Source organism: Physella acuta, unplaced genomic scaffold (assembly GCF_028476545.2).
Source record: "Physella acuta isolate Inbredline_101_S28 unplaced genomic scaffold, ASM2847654v3 ptg000431l, whole genome shotgun sequence".
NCBI classification, from domain to species: Eukaryota; Metazoa; Mollusca; class Gastropoda; family Physidae; genus Physella; species Physella acuta.
Genome location: NW_026731950.1, coordinates 73,982 through 89,551, shown reverse-complemented (window position 1 = coordinate 89,551; position 15,570 = coordinate 73,982). Strand labels below are relative to the sequence as shown.

Below are 15,570 nucleotides of genomic sequence, written 5' to 3'. Positions count from 1 at the left end.
TATATATATATATATATATATATATATATATATATATATATATATATATATATTTGTTTAGATTGATACAATTTTTGTTTTGTAGACCTACATTGTGTGTTTTTTCTTATTTCTTCGGAGCGCTACCTTCAATTTATTTTACATCATAGCGAAGTAATGACATGCAGTTAGTAATTGTATATATATATATATATATATATATATATATATATATATATATATATATATATATATATATATATATATATATATATATATAATACACGTATATAGAACGTGTTAAAAATTTGGCGCCTTTTTTTCCTCTTTTCGCTCCCCCTACAACGAAAACCTAGATACGCCTCTGAAGGTAGTCTATAATTGCATAGTACTCAATCGCCAAATGACCAAAGGATATCGCCATTTCATTTGTCCAACGAGTTGCTGCTAGGCTAGTTGGTGTAGAATATTGTGAAGGACAGTACACAAACTTGGCTGTTAATTGTAGTGAGTAATATTGTAATTATACATTATGTAACATGGTAGATTATATACATTATGTAACATTGTAGATGTAATGTGTAGCATTATAGTTATACGATATGTAACATCGTAGTTGTAATGTGTAACTTTGTAGGTGTAGTGTGCAACATTGTAGATGTAATTTGTAACATTATAGTTATACATTATGTAACATCGTAGATGTAATGTGTAACATTATAGGTGTAGTGTGCAACATTGTAGATGTAATTTGTAACCTTATAGGTATACAATATGTAACATCGTAGATGTAATGTGTAACTTTGTAGGTGTAGTGTGTAACATTGTAGATGTAATTTGTAACATTATAGTTATACAATATGTAACATTATAGGTGTAATGTGTAACATTATGTATAACAAGGTAGATTTTGTGTGTGACAATGTAAGTATAGTAGCTGCGATTGTTTAATGATGGGGGGGGGGGGGGTGATTGAGTCACCACTGAGTGTGTAATAAATTTATGTTTATTTAGGCTGAGGTGGTGTGGTTGATTAGATAAAAAAAAAACCCTTAGACAGGGAGGTGGAGGGGAATGATGTCCGTTTTTCCTTCTAATTTGATTACTGGGTTAATGAGACACAGGATGTGCTGTGTGAGAGAAGGACAGTGTCTCTGTGGTTTTCTAACCACAGAGGGACAGTGTGAGAGAAAAGGAGTGTGTGAGGGGGATAAATTGTGTGGTTGGAGAGGGATAGTGTGAGAGGGTGACTGTGTGTTTTGCGTGAGAGAGAGCGGGAGAGTGTGTGTGAGAGAGGGGGAAAATTAGTGTGTGAGGGGGAGAGTGTGCGTGTGTGAGAAGGGGGATTGTGTGTGTGTGTGATCTGTGTGATAGGACAGAGGTCAACTAAGGCCAGGCGATTGATGTAGTACCCGGCTATACACCAGTCATGGGAGATGATGGAGTGCTAGCGGACAGCGTTTAAGGTTAGGTTAGCCAAAATTAGAGTCAACAGTTGAAGAAAAAGCTCAATGATTCGAGTTTTCAACATCAAAATATGCGACAAATAGTTAGGGTTATATTAGCTAAATCTGAGGTTTATGTTTAGGGTTAACAAGTTGAGAATGATATACATGGTTAGTGTATGCCATCGATAAACACTCCAGCCTTTCCAGCCTTTTTCACAAAGGCACTCAGAAATTCACTTTCCCCCACAGCCGGATGTCATTAATGCAAGCTGTCTTTAGGCTTTAGTGTAAGGAAAGATAACTCGAGAAATGTACAGTCCGCCATCTTGGTGCTACCAATCTAATGTAATGACATGCGCGTTGGCTAGACATGACTACCCAAGTGTGTTACACTACCATCGCTCATCTATCTACTCTCTAAAGTAAAAACATGTTTTTATTAAGCAATTGAATACTAGAAGATAACTAATACTGCTTGAATTAACATATGTTTAACTTGGAAAGCCTATAATAACCAGAGCAGTATATTGCTTTAATATAAATATATTAGCATAAATATGATGTTGTGTTTAAAATAACTTAATCATGGAGGACTTCTGAATAAAAAACAACGCACGAATGGTATAAATGTAAAATGTGTTTACTTTACTTACCTATAACTGTTACCAGATTGATATAAATTTCGTGTTATGCTTAATATTTTTAAAAGAAACGTTAGAGATATATGATAGCTTACTCGACAAAGTTTTCGAATGATTTTCTCGTTGTTGGTAAGCACAAGAAAAATTCTAAACTTTATGAGTTTTATGATTCATCATTTTATTTGATTGACTAATATCTACACGTTACTAAATAAGAAACGTATGAGTCGCTCCTATCCAACAACTTATAAAGGACCTACGCTTACAACATATAAATCACAATTACATTTTATAAGAATCGCCTCTCTCTCCTTTGTACCCTGGACATTCTTTTACAAATAACACAGAGTTAAGAATAATTCACGGATAAATGAAATTTTGTTTTAAATATTTTTTTTCAGTTCAGTCAACTTAGTGTCAAGTCTAATTATGTAAATTAAAGTGCGCCATCTGTGAAGGGAACGCTCAGTGCAGTTGAAAAAGTACAAGTAGAGTCCAAATTTACTCAAGTTAAATTGACTAGTGTCCAGGTGTTTTATTTTTAGCACAGGCGGAAGTCGACAGGGCGGTGACTATAAACTAAAAACATGCAACATAATATGATTATGAAATACTGTATAGCATGTTTCCCATATTGTGGGGTCGCGACCACCGCGAATGTCTTTCTAGAGGGGGGGGGGGGGGGTCGCCAACTGGTATGCTAAACCTTAGCAATGAAAAAAAATATTTAGAAGAATATCTGAAATTCGGCTTAACTAACATTACTGGAAATGGAATAGAGAAGAAACAATGCGTACTGTGAAAAGTTGTTCTCAGTCTTGAGTCTATAAAACCTTCAAAACTAAAACGTCATTTTGAGACGAGTCATTTGGAACACACCAAAAAAAGATGTGGGTCACATACTTTTTATAAAAGAAGGTCGCCACTCGAAAAGGATTGAGAACCACTGCTTCAGTTCATTTTATTGTAATCATAATCACCAGATCACTGGTTCTTATATTGTTTAAGTTCCGGTCACAGTCAATTTTCACAACAGTATCCAGACTGTTAAAATTTGGCGAAATGTCTTTTAACATTTGGGTTAACCTCATAGAGGAGCATTTTCTTAAAACAGATCGACTGCCTCAGTCATGTAATTTACAGCGTCGTTTTGCCTGTCCTATTTGATTTAATATTACAGTTTTCATTACTGTCTTGAGAGGATTGATACAGATTTACAACAGTAATATTTTCTTTCTGACAATTACTTTCCTCCATTTAAGATGGTTTACTTATACAAAGCTCAAGTTCTAACTACAATTTAAAATCCGAAAATGCTAATTAAATATTCTGTTTAATATAAAATATTTTGTTTTAATTTTTTTAAGCTGTTAAATACCGGTACATTTGACGAACAGCAGCTAATGTAGTAACGCAAAAGTGATTGCTAGTCCATAAATGTGTATAGAAAAAAACGTAAAGTTTTAATTTTAATCTAAATTCGATTGATAATATTGATCTTTATAAAATATACAAAAACATAACAAAAAAGATGTAAAGTAATTGTTCTTCTTTATATAATTTATAATAAAGATATTGAAACCTTTTTATAGCTGCGTAACATTTTTATTCTGCCACATAAAACACGTTTGATGACTCACAATACGTTGTCTCCCCTACATATTAAAGACTACAAATCAATAGAAACAACTATTATTTGCGATTTTAGAATTTAAAGTATTTTTAACATTGAAGTACAGTGATTATTATGTAGTTTATATATATATATATATATATATATATATATATATATATATATATATATATATATATATATAACATAATGTTTTATGTTACTGGTGTACTTGTTTTATTAAATACATATGAAATCACTGAAAATATGCTTCTAATGATTCTATTTTGAACTTGCGCTAAAGGAAATTGCAATGGATACTTATTTATCAACAGTCGTGAGTTCGTTTTAGCAGTTGCTTGTCTTCGTAAAATATACATATTCAGGTGATAGCAAAGAAGAGTTGCTATTTTTTTTAAGATATGGAGAAAATAAATAAGTTTTTTGAAACAGGATGATCAAAATATGAAAACGGTATTGGGGGTTTGTACGAATGGTGCGCCATCTATGTTTGGGTCAAAATCGGGCTTTCAGATACATGTAAAAGATTTAGCTCCCTAACCAAGGGGAATCCACTGCATGATTCACCGGTATGCCCTGATCATTAAGACTCTTCTGACTCCAGTGCTAATAAAAGACGTAAATTATATTAAATCTAGACCCTAAACACCTAAAGGTGCAAGGGAAACAAGACCTTTTGATATACTTTAACGACAAAGAGGGGTTGGAGAGAGTATCATACCTAGCAGATATATTCAAACATCAACATAAGCTCAACCTGAAACGAAATGAATGAATATTTTCTCTTTCGTGATAATCTCGGGGCATTTTTTTTATCAAAGCTGCAAAATTGACAAAGAAAAATAAATCTTGGAAATATTGCCATGTTTGAGAAACTCTGCCGTGTGGTAGATGAAACCGTGAGATAAAATAAAAAAATTTAAAGAGGATTCTGGTCATATTGAATCTCTTGAAAATGAACGGCGTCGTCTTTTCCATGAGCTGAAAGAAGAAGAATCTGCATTGACACGTTACCCATTCTCTGCTTCCCTCGATGTTGCCAGCATTCCGAATAAATTACAAGATGAATTGTTAAATTCGCGGAATAATTCCGCGTCAGATGATAAACTGCTCACACAATTCATACCCATTGAGGTTTAGTATCTTTTGTGTCTACATATCTTTGCGAGAATGGATTTTCAACACTTCTACAATTAAAAACAAAACAAATAAATTAATTAAATGTTGAGATTGATATGAGGTTGGCGTTAACGAAAACTCAGCATCGAATTTAGAGGCTAGATACTAGAATGTAATTTTACTCATCGTATTAAAACAGTTTCAAGAATAATTCATATTGAAAGTCTACTAGAAAATCTTATTTTAGTGCTTATTAATTTCCGTACTAATTTCGACTTTTTAATTCTATGGGGGTCGAGCGTCACTTACTTTTTATAAAAGGGGTCGCCACTCAAAAAAGTTTGGAAACCACTGCTGTATAGTAATACTCTCTTCCGAAGAGCCTGGTAAGTCGGACTCCCAAGTCCCCCACATTATAGCGTGGGGGAGGAGAGGTACAAGACTGCCGGGAACCAAGAAGGGTTTGCTCTCGACCCTAACCAGATATTTTGACTTTAAGCTGCGGCCTTCACGTGGCTTCGGAAGAAAGCCACTAGTCGGACCAAGCTCATGACCCCCCCCCCCCCTAATGGGTGCGGAATGGCTAGTGGTAGCCAACAGCAGCTAGAGGTTTTTGATCTGGCCGAAAGCCCCCCTCGATCAAGCTGGGTACCAGGCCGTAGGAAGACGTCCCGCGTCTGGTGGGTGGGGAAGGAAAGCCCGGTGAGAGCCGACGGAAGTAGCGACCGATGTGTGGGAAACTCTTGTGGTCGGAGTTTGTCACACTGAGGCTTGCCTGGCTAATGGAAGTCAACCTTCTGAGCCGGTTTCCGTAGAGAGAGAGAGAGAGAGAGAGAGAGAGAGAGAGAGAGAGAGAGAGAGAGAGAGAGAGAAGAGAGTAATACTCTCTATATGAAAAAAAATAAGTTTTACCATATGTAAAATATTCAAATACCATTCAGTTTTTCAACCAACACGGTGGATTGAGAGGGAGGAGTTAACGTGAGGGGATTACGTTCAAATCCAACTTTTGATGATTTCATTTTATCCACTCAGCTCTAAAGGGTACCCAGCATTAGTTTGCATTGAAAAATGGACAGCTAAGCTAAGCATATGCTGGCCTGTCTATCCCTTCACATGCCGCGATCTACACAATAAATCACATTAGTGTGTCGTGTTGCCCTTCAAGGGTTCTGGGATTATCTTCATTTTTTTTTTTAATCTGAACGTGTAAAAATTTGTGCTATACATATATTTTATAAAAAATTCAACATAAACCTGTTTGTTGTTTAAAATGTTAATAATGAATTAATAAAATTTTAAAAAGATGCATTGTTTTCTTGTGTTTTGAGTTCAAAAGACAAGACCCCACAAGTTTCAAAAGTTTAGAACCACTGGTCTTAATGTACACACTGTAACTATTTGCTTTTTCAGCAAACCAAATAACCAAATTATTCACGAGTATTTAACAGATGCAAATCAGATTGCGAGCAAAATAGGAGACAGCGACTGAAAACAGAGTGTTTGGATTAGAGTTAAAAGGGAAGTACGTGTGTTCTTTAGGCTCGTGGGCAGATGGCTAATCTTTGTGGACTACGTCATGGGGTTTAGGGTGGGAGAGGGGGGGGGGGCTGTAACAGGTGTTGTGATGACTTTTAAAAATGTGACGTCACTCATGTTTGCACTTTTTAAAATATAGAGTAGGCAATGTAAGACCAGGGAACGGCATGACCTAGTGGTAGAATGCTAGCCTCAAGTTCGAATCCGGGTTCAAAAACAGTAGAACCTCCCTGAGTCACTCAGCTCTGATGGGTACCTAACTTAGGTTAGGGAAACAAAGACGGCTGGGCATAGTGCTGTTAACATTATCCCCTTATTTGTCGAGGTCATTGAAACAGATGAACTCTACTTCATCTGCCACGTGTGTCTAGGATACAAACGGAAAAAGATGATGATGAATGTGAGACAACTTTTTGTACTACCTTTATTATTTTTTTAAAAAACCTAAGTTTCTTCCCCCAAAATTCTGTGGGTAGGTAGGTGGGGTAGGGAGAGTATCAGGGGGGGGGTCTGTCATGCTGTGACATACTGTAACAGGAAAGAGAGAGAGGAGGGTGATCAAAATTTAACGAGAGCTGCGTGTCACTATGTACAAGATCTGCCACGGGAGCTGCCCCCAATAAGACGAATGGATGTTTGCCTTATTGGACGGGAAAGGTCAAGGCTCTTGGGGAAGGTCAAGGTTCTTTGGACGGCTGTATAATGTTAAAAAAATATTGATATGATTTTAGGCTTGTAATAAATAATCGCGTTGCTCTTTTTTTTTTTATATAGCAACACCGTGGTGCTGGGGAAAAGGACGACTTTATAAAATACGAGCCGACCCGCGGCGTATCATACGTCGCTATTTAGTTTTATTTTCTACTTTTCAGAATTCATAATTTGTGAATTCGACAGTACCAATGCTGCCACTGAAAATATTTGCTTTAAAACACTACCCCCACCCCTTTCCCCCAACCCCTTCCCTATAGCCCCCCCCCCCACCCCCCGTGAAATCAGCCTCCTCTTACTTACCTCCTCTAAGTTTAAAATCGTTTCAAACTAAATTATCTGCCCTTAATAGCCGTCACTAAACCCGCCTCTATGATTGTAAACATTTAGAGTGAACCACCGCTCACCAGACCATGTGGGGGGTGGTAGTGATAGAGAGGAAGAGAGGGGACAGCAAGGCGCTGCAGATGGACGGACAGACAGACGTTTAGTCAGACAGGCAGGCAGGCAAGTAGGCAGATATATACACCTACATAAACACACACACAGACAGACAGAAACACAGACATACACTAACAGACGTACGGACACGAAGGGCATCAAGATAAAAGCTATAAAGAAGCTCTACCACACCCCGATTACCTAAAAATACACCAACACTGTACTTGTATACTTTACGTTACTTTAACTACCAACACGGTTAAACCCAGTATCTAAACTTTGTCGGGATTGTTTCAGTGTGTATTTCGGAGGGGGGTGTTTTTATATATATATATATATTTTTTCACATTTCCAACAGCCACTGGCTCCGCCAAATAAATTGATATAAGCTCAATAAACCAACATTTATCCTCCCCCTCCCCACCCACCTTCCAATTCGCGTGACATCTGCAAGTCGTATGGCACCCCCCCCCCCCCACCCCACCCCCCGGTCAGGACTTAATGCGGCAAAGGTGTGGCGAGTTGTTTTTGTTATTTTATCATCATCACACAGACTCCTGTATTCCTGATTTATTTTGTTTGCTAATTATTGCGCGGCGCGTTCATGACTGGTGCTTGATTGGTGCGTGATAGGCGCGCCTATTTGTTTTCACAAAATCCTGTGTGTGTGTGTGTGTGGGGGGGGGGGTCGTCTGTGTTATTGAATGAGGCGAAAAAGTCATGATGTTGCTATTGCAGCATGCGGCGAATTAAATCAAAACAGATGTTGTTAAATATTATAATTTTTATAATTCAAACGCGATGCCACAGTAGTGTGGCTAACTGATAATCGGTTTGGTATAATCATTATCCTAACCACACGTTTATATTTCGCCTTACAGGGGCGTACCTATTTTTTTACCCCACCTAGATAAGATAGGGTTATGTAAAAGACACATAAAGGAAGTGTAGAATTATGATGTTTTTTGATGTAACAATTACATTACTATGAATGAGAGCAGTTGATTTTATAAAGAGTATGTCCTAATTAACATAATTAGTTGTTAATGAATGCTTGAAAGGTCACGTGAAGATAAACGATGTATGGCTTAAAAAAATGGGTTTGGCCTAAGTTTAACCAAAAGAATCACAGATGTAATTGTATAGTACAACCATCAACAACTTGCTCTTCTGATGTTCCATAATAAATGATGGTTAGCAAATAAATAGAATTTTACCGTACATTTAAGATTATTAGATAGAGAATGGGTCATATTTGTTCAAACATTGTTTTAGAAAAGTGAAGATTTTTTTACAGGCGAAGTATGTAATAAAATTATGTACTGATGATTCAAAAATAATGTTGAAGATTTAATGAAGGTGTTTTTGAGAGGTGGAAATATTGTTTCGGATAAGTGGAGATTTTGTTTCACATAAGTTAGTCCAGATATTTGAATACGAAGTTTAAGATAATGTTACAGATAAGTGAAGATATTGTTACAGATAAATGCTGATTTTGTTAGAGATAAGGGGTCGTCCATAAATGACGATGTGTGATGAGGGGGAGGGGGAGGGGGGGGGGGGGGGGGGGGTTCAGATGGTGCGACGTCACACTTTTGCATTATAAAAAAGCAATGTTAGAAATCGAATTTTAGACGTCTTTTCGCGTTTTAGAGAACTGTTTTAATAAATTGTAACAGAAATTGATTAAAATAGTCTGTTTTGACTGAGTTCAGGGAAGAATTTGGAAAAATATCGATGTTTTATAAAAAAATTCAACTGCAATTTTGAGGGGGGGGGGGGGGGGGTTGTAGGCTGAGGTGTGACGTCATTTAGGGGGGGGTCTGGCTTTTAGTGACGATGTGTGACGGGGGGGGGGGGGAGGGGAGGTAAAAATCGTCAAAAAAGAATGACGTCATTTATGGATGACCCCTAAGTGAAGATATCATCTAATTTAAAATTATAAGTGAAGAATTTGTTACTGATAGAGCAGATGAGTTTCATTCAGGTATTTTTCTTCGTGGGTGTGTTGGGGTCTAAATTTTCGAAAGAGGGGGGGGGGGGCGTGGCAAGTGAACACTGGTTAATGAATATATTTTCTAAATATGTTATATATGTTTTCTATTTCGTCAGGGTGGGGGAGTGGTAGTGAACGTGCTTGTAAGTTTGGGGTTGGGGGAGGGGGCTCGAAGAGATACCTGAAAGAAACTCTAGTCCGCCTACAGGTGTCAACACCACCTACCTTTGATGAGCCTGCGGATGTACTCCGGTTTCTGGACCAGCAGGGACAGGCCAATCTTGGAGTTGAGAACCGCCTTGATGCACTCCACGCACTCGATGAGGATGAGGGCGTCCGAGAGGGCGGTCACCCTGCGGCTGGCGAAGTTATCCACGCAATCCAGGAGCCGCTCCAGGCCCTCGTGATCCAGGAACCCTTGCATCCATTCCTGGTTGGATTTCCGGAGTTTCTTTTTCACGCTGCTGAATGTTTGCACTGTAAAGGAGGGAGGGTGTAGAGGTTATTTTATGTATCAAAATAACAAAGTCAAAGTTTGAAACACTATAGTGCTTGTAAGGTCAGGGTTCATTCTTTTAAAAAATGGCAGTCTTAGAATCACAGTTCATTAAAAAATAAAATAAGGGTAATAGTAATATAAAAGATTATTAAAATAATGGCAGTAATTGGGTGAGAGGTAATAAAAATAATGGCAGTGATTGTATCTCAAAGTTCATTAAACTGATTGTAGTAATTGGGGCAGAGTTAATTAACATGATGTCCGTAAACATCTGTTTAAAAACAAAAGCCAAACATGTAGGTGGGGGCACAGTTCAAAATATTAAATAGCGATGTGTTTAATATGGGTTTAATTAGTGACAACTAATGCGTATGATTTTTAACATACCTAAACAATATGCATAATATACCATGTTTTCTCACCATTTTACATTAATATTTAGGTAGGATCGATTGTCTTTTCTTCTTCTTCCTTCTTAATTTTTTAATGTTGGAAGGGATTCCCTCCAACACAATTAAGTATTACGTGTCAACTGGTTATGCGCCATATAGGCTGTTGACTGCGATTTCAGCCTGCTTTTTTTCTGAATTTGCTTTCGAAGTCTTTGCCCAACCAAGAAAAAACTACAACGCAGCACTTGTTTGATTTTGGAGTTGTCTCTCCTAGAAGAGTGGCTGTCCCCAGCTAACGAGCCTCATCTGCACGAGGGTTCGAATTGGAGACTTTTCGGTTTAGAAACCGTGAGCTTAACCGACACGACCATGCCGAGGATTGGTTAGGACTTTTGGGGTTTTCAAGCCCGTGCTAATAACTAGACCACCCCGTACCTGATAATACGATTTAGATATCTTTAAATTTATTTTGCTCTTCTATTTTTTGTAAACATGTTAAATTTTATAATATACTGAGACAAATTTGTCAATGGCAGACTTTTGTAATATAGGATAACAGACATGTTTGAGTTGAACATTAAATCTATAAATGGCATTTTACTAACGACGTGTTCACAGTCAGGAAGCCTTTTGTGGACAACGTAAATACAAAAGAAAATGGTCACCTAGATTTTTTAAGACGCCATAAATGGAGGACCCCTAACAGTATTGCTACTATCTGACGTGTACATGTAAAAGAATGAAAATAAAATCAAAGGGTCAACAATATAACAACCAGTTAATTACACATGAGGAAACTGTAAAACAAAGTCATTTTTTGAAAGGTTTGAAAATAAAAAAAAAAGGTGTACAGGATTGATGAATATTAATTTAAAATAAAACACCTCATTTTTTTTGTGAAATAAAAATAAAGGGATTTTTAAAAATATAAGGGGCCGATTATAAAAAATGTTTTTGTCTTTTATTGTCGACATCTTCTTTCTTCTTCCGCTAATTTTATATCTTATCCGACATATTTCTTCTTACAAGTAATCTTGTATTGTTCTTGTCCTTTTCCTTCTATAAGATATTATTTCATCGAGTCAGTCTTCATCTTCCTTCAAATAAATCTTTCATTTCCTACGTCATATTTCTTTTTTCATCTTATCTTTTATTGCTCCTGTCCTTTTTCTTGTTTAAAATATTATTATTTTATCGACCAGTCATCTTTCTTCAAGCTGATCTTTAAATGTCCCCTGTCATCTTTTTTCTTCAATCTAAGCTCTCATCTTCTTCATCTTCGTTCTTCTTTCAGTTAGTCCTAGTCTTCATGGTGTACTCTAGATGACCTGTGCATGCTAGCAAAGTGTTGTAAGGGTCCACTCGCTTCCAGTGTTTATTTATCTTAGGGGTAATAACCTTCGCATCATAAGTTCTACACCCCTATCGTGATATACACATTTGCTTCACTCCTTTTCTTAGTATAGTCTGGTAGTTTGTGCAGTCGCAAGCTAGTACTGAGTCTGAAAGGTATTTCATTTTGACTGCATGCTATCGAAATCGTTTTCAAAGTCCACAAATAGCTTGTGTTTATCAATATTTAAATCAAGATAATAAAAATGCCTTTATTATTTAAAAAATGCGTTCAATATGAAAAACCTTGAAATAAAATACATTTTTTTAAACCAATTAAAATATCACAAACAAAAAGAAATAAAAAGGTTTTGAAAGCGAGGGTTTTATATGCGAGGGTTTTATTTTTCTGTGTGGGTAATCGTTACTTACTCATGCATACGGAACTTTTGAAGACTGGTCCAACAAAATAATTATTTATTTCATGCTCGCTAGCTGGAAAAATGGAATGTGTATGTAAAATGTACTATTGGTTCAACATAATGACATTTATTTCAAGTTCGCTGGCTGAAAAAGTGGAAAATGTACTTCTGATTCAACAAAATGATATTTATCACATTCGTGTTCGCTAGCTGGAGAAATACTTGTGCAATATTTGGTGTCTGAAGGGAAACAAAAATAACATTTTTGTATGTTCGCTAGAAGGAAAAAAAAATAAGTTTTAAATGCAATAACATAATTGAACTATTAATAAAGTTTATTTTGTTCCTGTCTGCTTTCCTTTCAGTGGTATAGTTTTTTATTTGAAGATTTAACTGTAATCAAGGGAGGACCGGTCGTTCCCAATAGGCCAGAAAAAATTTAAAACGGCCCCATTAACCCCAGATTTAAATTTTCATTGTTCCATTTTTTCTCCATCAGAGACTGAATTTTAAGTTTTGATATAAATTAATGGAAATGATAAAATAGTGAAATACCAACAAATCATTTTTTAAAAATCTAAATACTAATAGGACTATTACAGTACAGCTCCTGGGGACTATTCAAGATTTTTTCCTGAGGGTCCACCGGGATTTTCGCCGGTAGAACGGTGGGCTAGTCTATCCCTAAACGATAAGTACTTGACCTTAGTAGGTAGTTACTTTTTTACACAATGTTTTCAATAATTAATAACGAAGTGCAATGCTGAGCTCAATTCGTTTGTTCCTTGTTGTTTTGTGTCGTTCACTTACTGTTTTTGAACTGCTCGTGAGTTGAAAAACTATAACAATATGCGCAGAGCTAAACTTTCGTAGGTTACGAATTGCATTTACTTTTAACTGAACTAAAAATATTTCAAACAAATTTCTTGTTTCATGAACTAATATCATAGGATTTTTAAACCGAACAGCATAAATCGTGTATTATTTTAACACCTTAATGCAATTAACACAAAATGAAAATCAGAACTTAAAGCTGCAAGAATTTTAAGCCTCCTTAACAATTTTTTCATTTATGAAAAAATTCAACTCAACGAGTAAATCATGCTGAATCAGCAATATTATCGAGCCTCTATCGTTCTGTAATGCTGTGACGTAATTAAGACTTGTTAATCTTTAAACATTAGCAAATAATCCACAGGATTAAACTTATTTTATTTGTTCTCGAATATCCTTTAAGGTTATCAATCATACTTGCGCGCCAGCTAATCCTAGAATTCTTATGAATTCTAAGACTCCATGGCGTGGACATTGAGTTAGGATTAGGGTTTATTTGTTTCCAGTTAGAAGGGCCTGTCTACGAGCCATACTTGGTTGGAACAATAGCACTAAATGTCGCGGAAAATGTTGTTAACAGTGTCGTAAAACGTGAGAGATCGATTGGATTGTTTATTTGCTTTACCTATCCCCCCTCCCCCCCCCCCCCCCACTCATTCATAAGATGACATGATGACGTCACTGGACCTCAGTCAGAATTATTTTGAACAGCAGAAATCTATTGGTGGCTTCGAGAGTTTTTTTCTCGCTAAGTCAGTTAACCTTAGTTTGTCTAGTCGAGGCCATCCTGGCTAATTAGTGGCGGGAGGGGGAAATGGTAGTGTCACTAGAAAGCATATACACGTCTGCTTAAAGGACTACATTAGGGCGAGCAGTGCGCCGAGCAACACACTCGTGCATTATAGAATCAGAATCTCGTCTGGGAGTGTTTCCTTAAAAAGCACCTGTGGGTTTTGACCTATACATCAAATGTGAATACACATTGATGCCGGATACCTGTAGGTATTAACGTATACACCGTGTGTGTATACAATAAACACGTCGCGTGTGTATGCGTGTGTGTGTGTATAATGACGCCGGTTATCGGTAGGTATTAACGTATACATCCTGTGCGTGTGTGTATTTATGCAATGATGCGTCTTGAAATATACATCGAGTGTCTGTATACAATAAAGCCCGATACTGTAGGTATTAACGTATACATCGTGCGTGTATACAATGATTATGGACATATGTATGTATTAGTTTATACATGGTATGTCTGTATACACTGACGCGTCTACCTGTAGGTTTTAACATCTTGTGTGCATATACAACGACGCCGGTTATCTGTAGGTAATAGTTTATACATCGTGTATGTATACAATGATACCGTGTGTGTGTGTACATTGATACCGTATGTGTATAATGATACCGTGTGTATAATGATACCGTGTGTGTGTGTGTACATTGATACTGTGTGTGTATACAATGATGCCGTGTTTGTGTGTGTTTACAATGATGCCGTGTATGTGTGTGTGTATACAACGATGCCGCCTACCTGTGATTATAAACAAAAACTCACCTGTGGGTATGGCCATGACCGTGACGACAAACTCCGGGTCACTCTGCTCCAGGTCCATGTGATGCAGCTTAGCGCTGATCTTCCTCCTTAGCAGCTGTTTCAAACCTGTTGGAACACACACAAAAACAACACGTTTTATCATGTGTAATCGTTTGACAAGCAGACATAAAAATAAGGACGGGCAAGGCAAGAGCAGTCTTCAACCAACTAAAACATGTTTGGGGTTCTGGAGATTTAACCCTTGGAATAAAAATCAGGATCTTCAACACACTAGTAAAGCCTGTTTTACTTTAAGGAGCTGAGACATTGAGAATAACTGCTATAAATAAGAAGAAAATACAATCATTTATAAACTCATGCCTTAGAAAGATCCTCCGAATTCGCTGGCCTAAAACCATCAGAAATTATGTTCTATGGCAACGGACAAATCAACTGCCAGTTGAAGTAGAGATTCTCCTGAGAAAATGGAAATGGATTGGCCCCATTCAGGAAGCCTGTATACAGCATAACAAGACAAGCCCTCACCTGGAATCCACAAGGCAGGAGGAGGAGAGGCAGACCAAGAAAGACCTGGAGACGTGACCTGGAGGAAGACACCTATGTCACAGAAGGGGGCGACAGGCAAACCTAACCTAATCGTTTGACCCTACACACCACCAGTGTAAATGTGTGTACTTGTTATACTCAGCACACTAGCTACACATTGAAACGTGAGTAGTTAATTTTCTTAACATACGATCTATATAGTTTTTTAAAAATATGTAAAGTTCCCATTTCAGACTTAACATTCCATGGAGCGGAAGATGGTGTGGTTGGGTGGCGCAACTTACGACTACTAGCCTGAAAGTCGCGTGTTCGGAACCTTTAATCTACCTAGCTCTAACGGGTACCTGACTTACGTTAGGGAAGCATGCTGGCTAAGCTTAGTGATGTCCGCAATATCATTTTGTATGTCTAGGTCATTGAAACAGATGAACTCTACTTCATCTGCCCCATGTGTCTTTGGCACGAACGTGAAAA

At 37.1% G+C, this 15,570-nt stretch overlaps 1 protein-coding gene across 4 annotated transcripts in view; it reads right to left on the bottom strand.

The window, feature by feature from the left end:
* The window catches only part of LOC131942881 (inverted formin-2), a 111,870-nt gene that overhangs the window by 47,406 nt on the left and 48,894 nt on the right, over positions 1 to 15,570 (bottom strand). For all 4 annotated transcript variants that reach the window (XM_059302842.1, XM_059302843.1, XM_059302846.1 and 1 more), the window contains 2 exons: positions 14,551 to 14,655; positions 9,733 to 9,984 (listed from right to left, as the gene is read on the bottom strand). In XM_059302842.1, the coding sequence (XP_059158825.1) occupies positions 9,733 to 9,984; positions 14,551 to 14,655 (357 nt within the window). The remainder of the gene's footprint in view (positions 1 to 9,732; positions 9,985 to 14,550; positions 14,656 to 15,570) is intronic.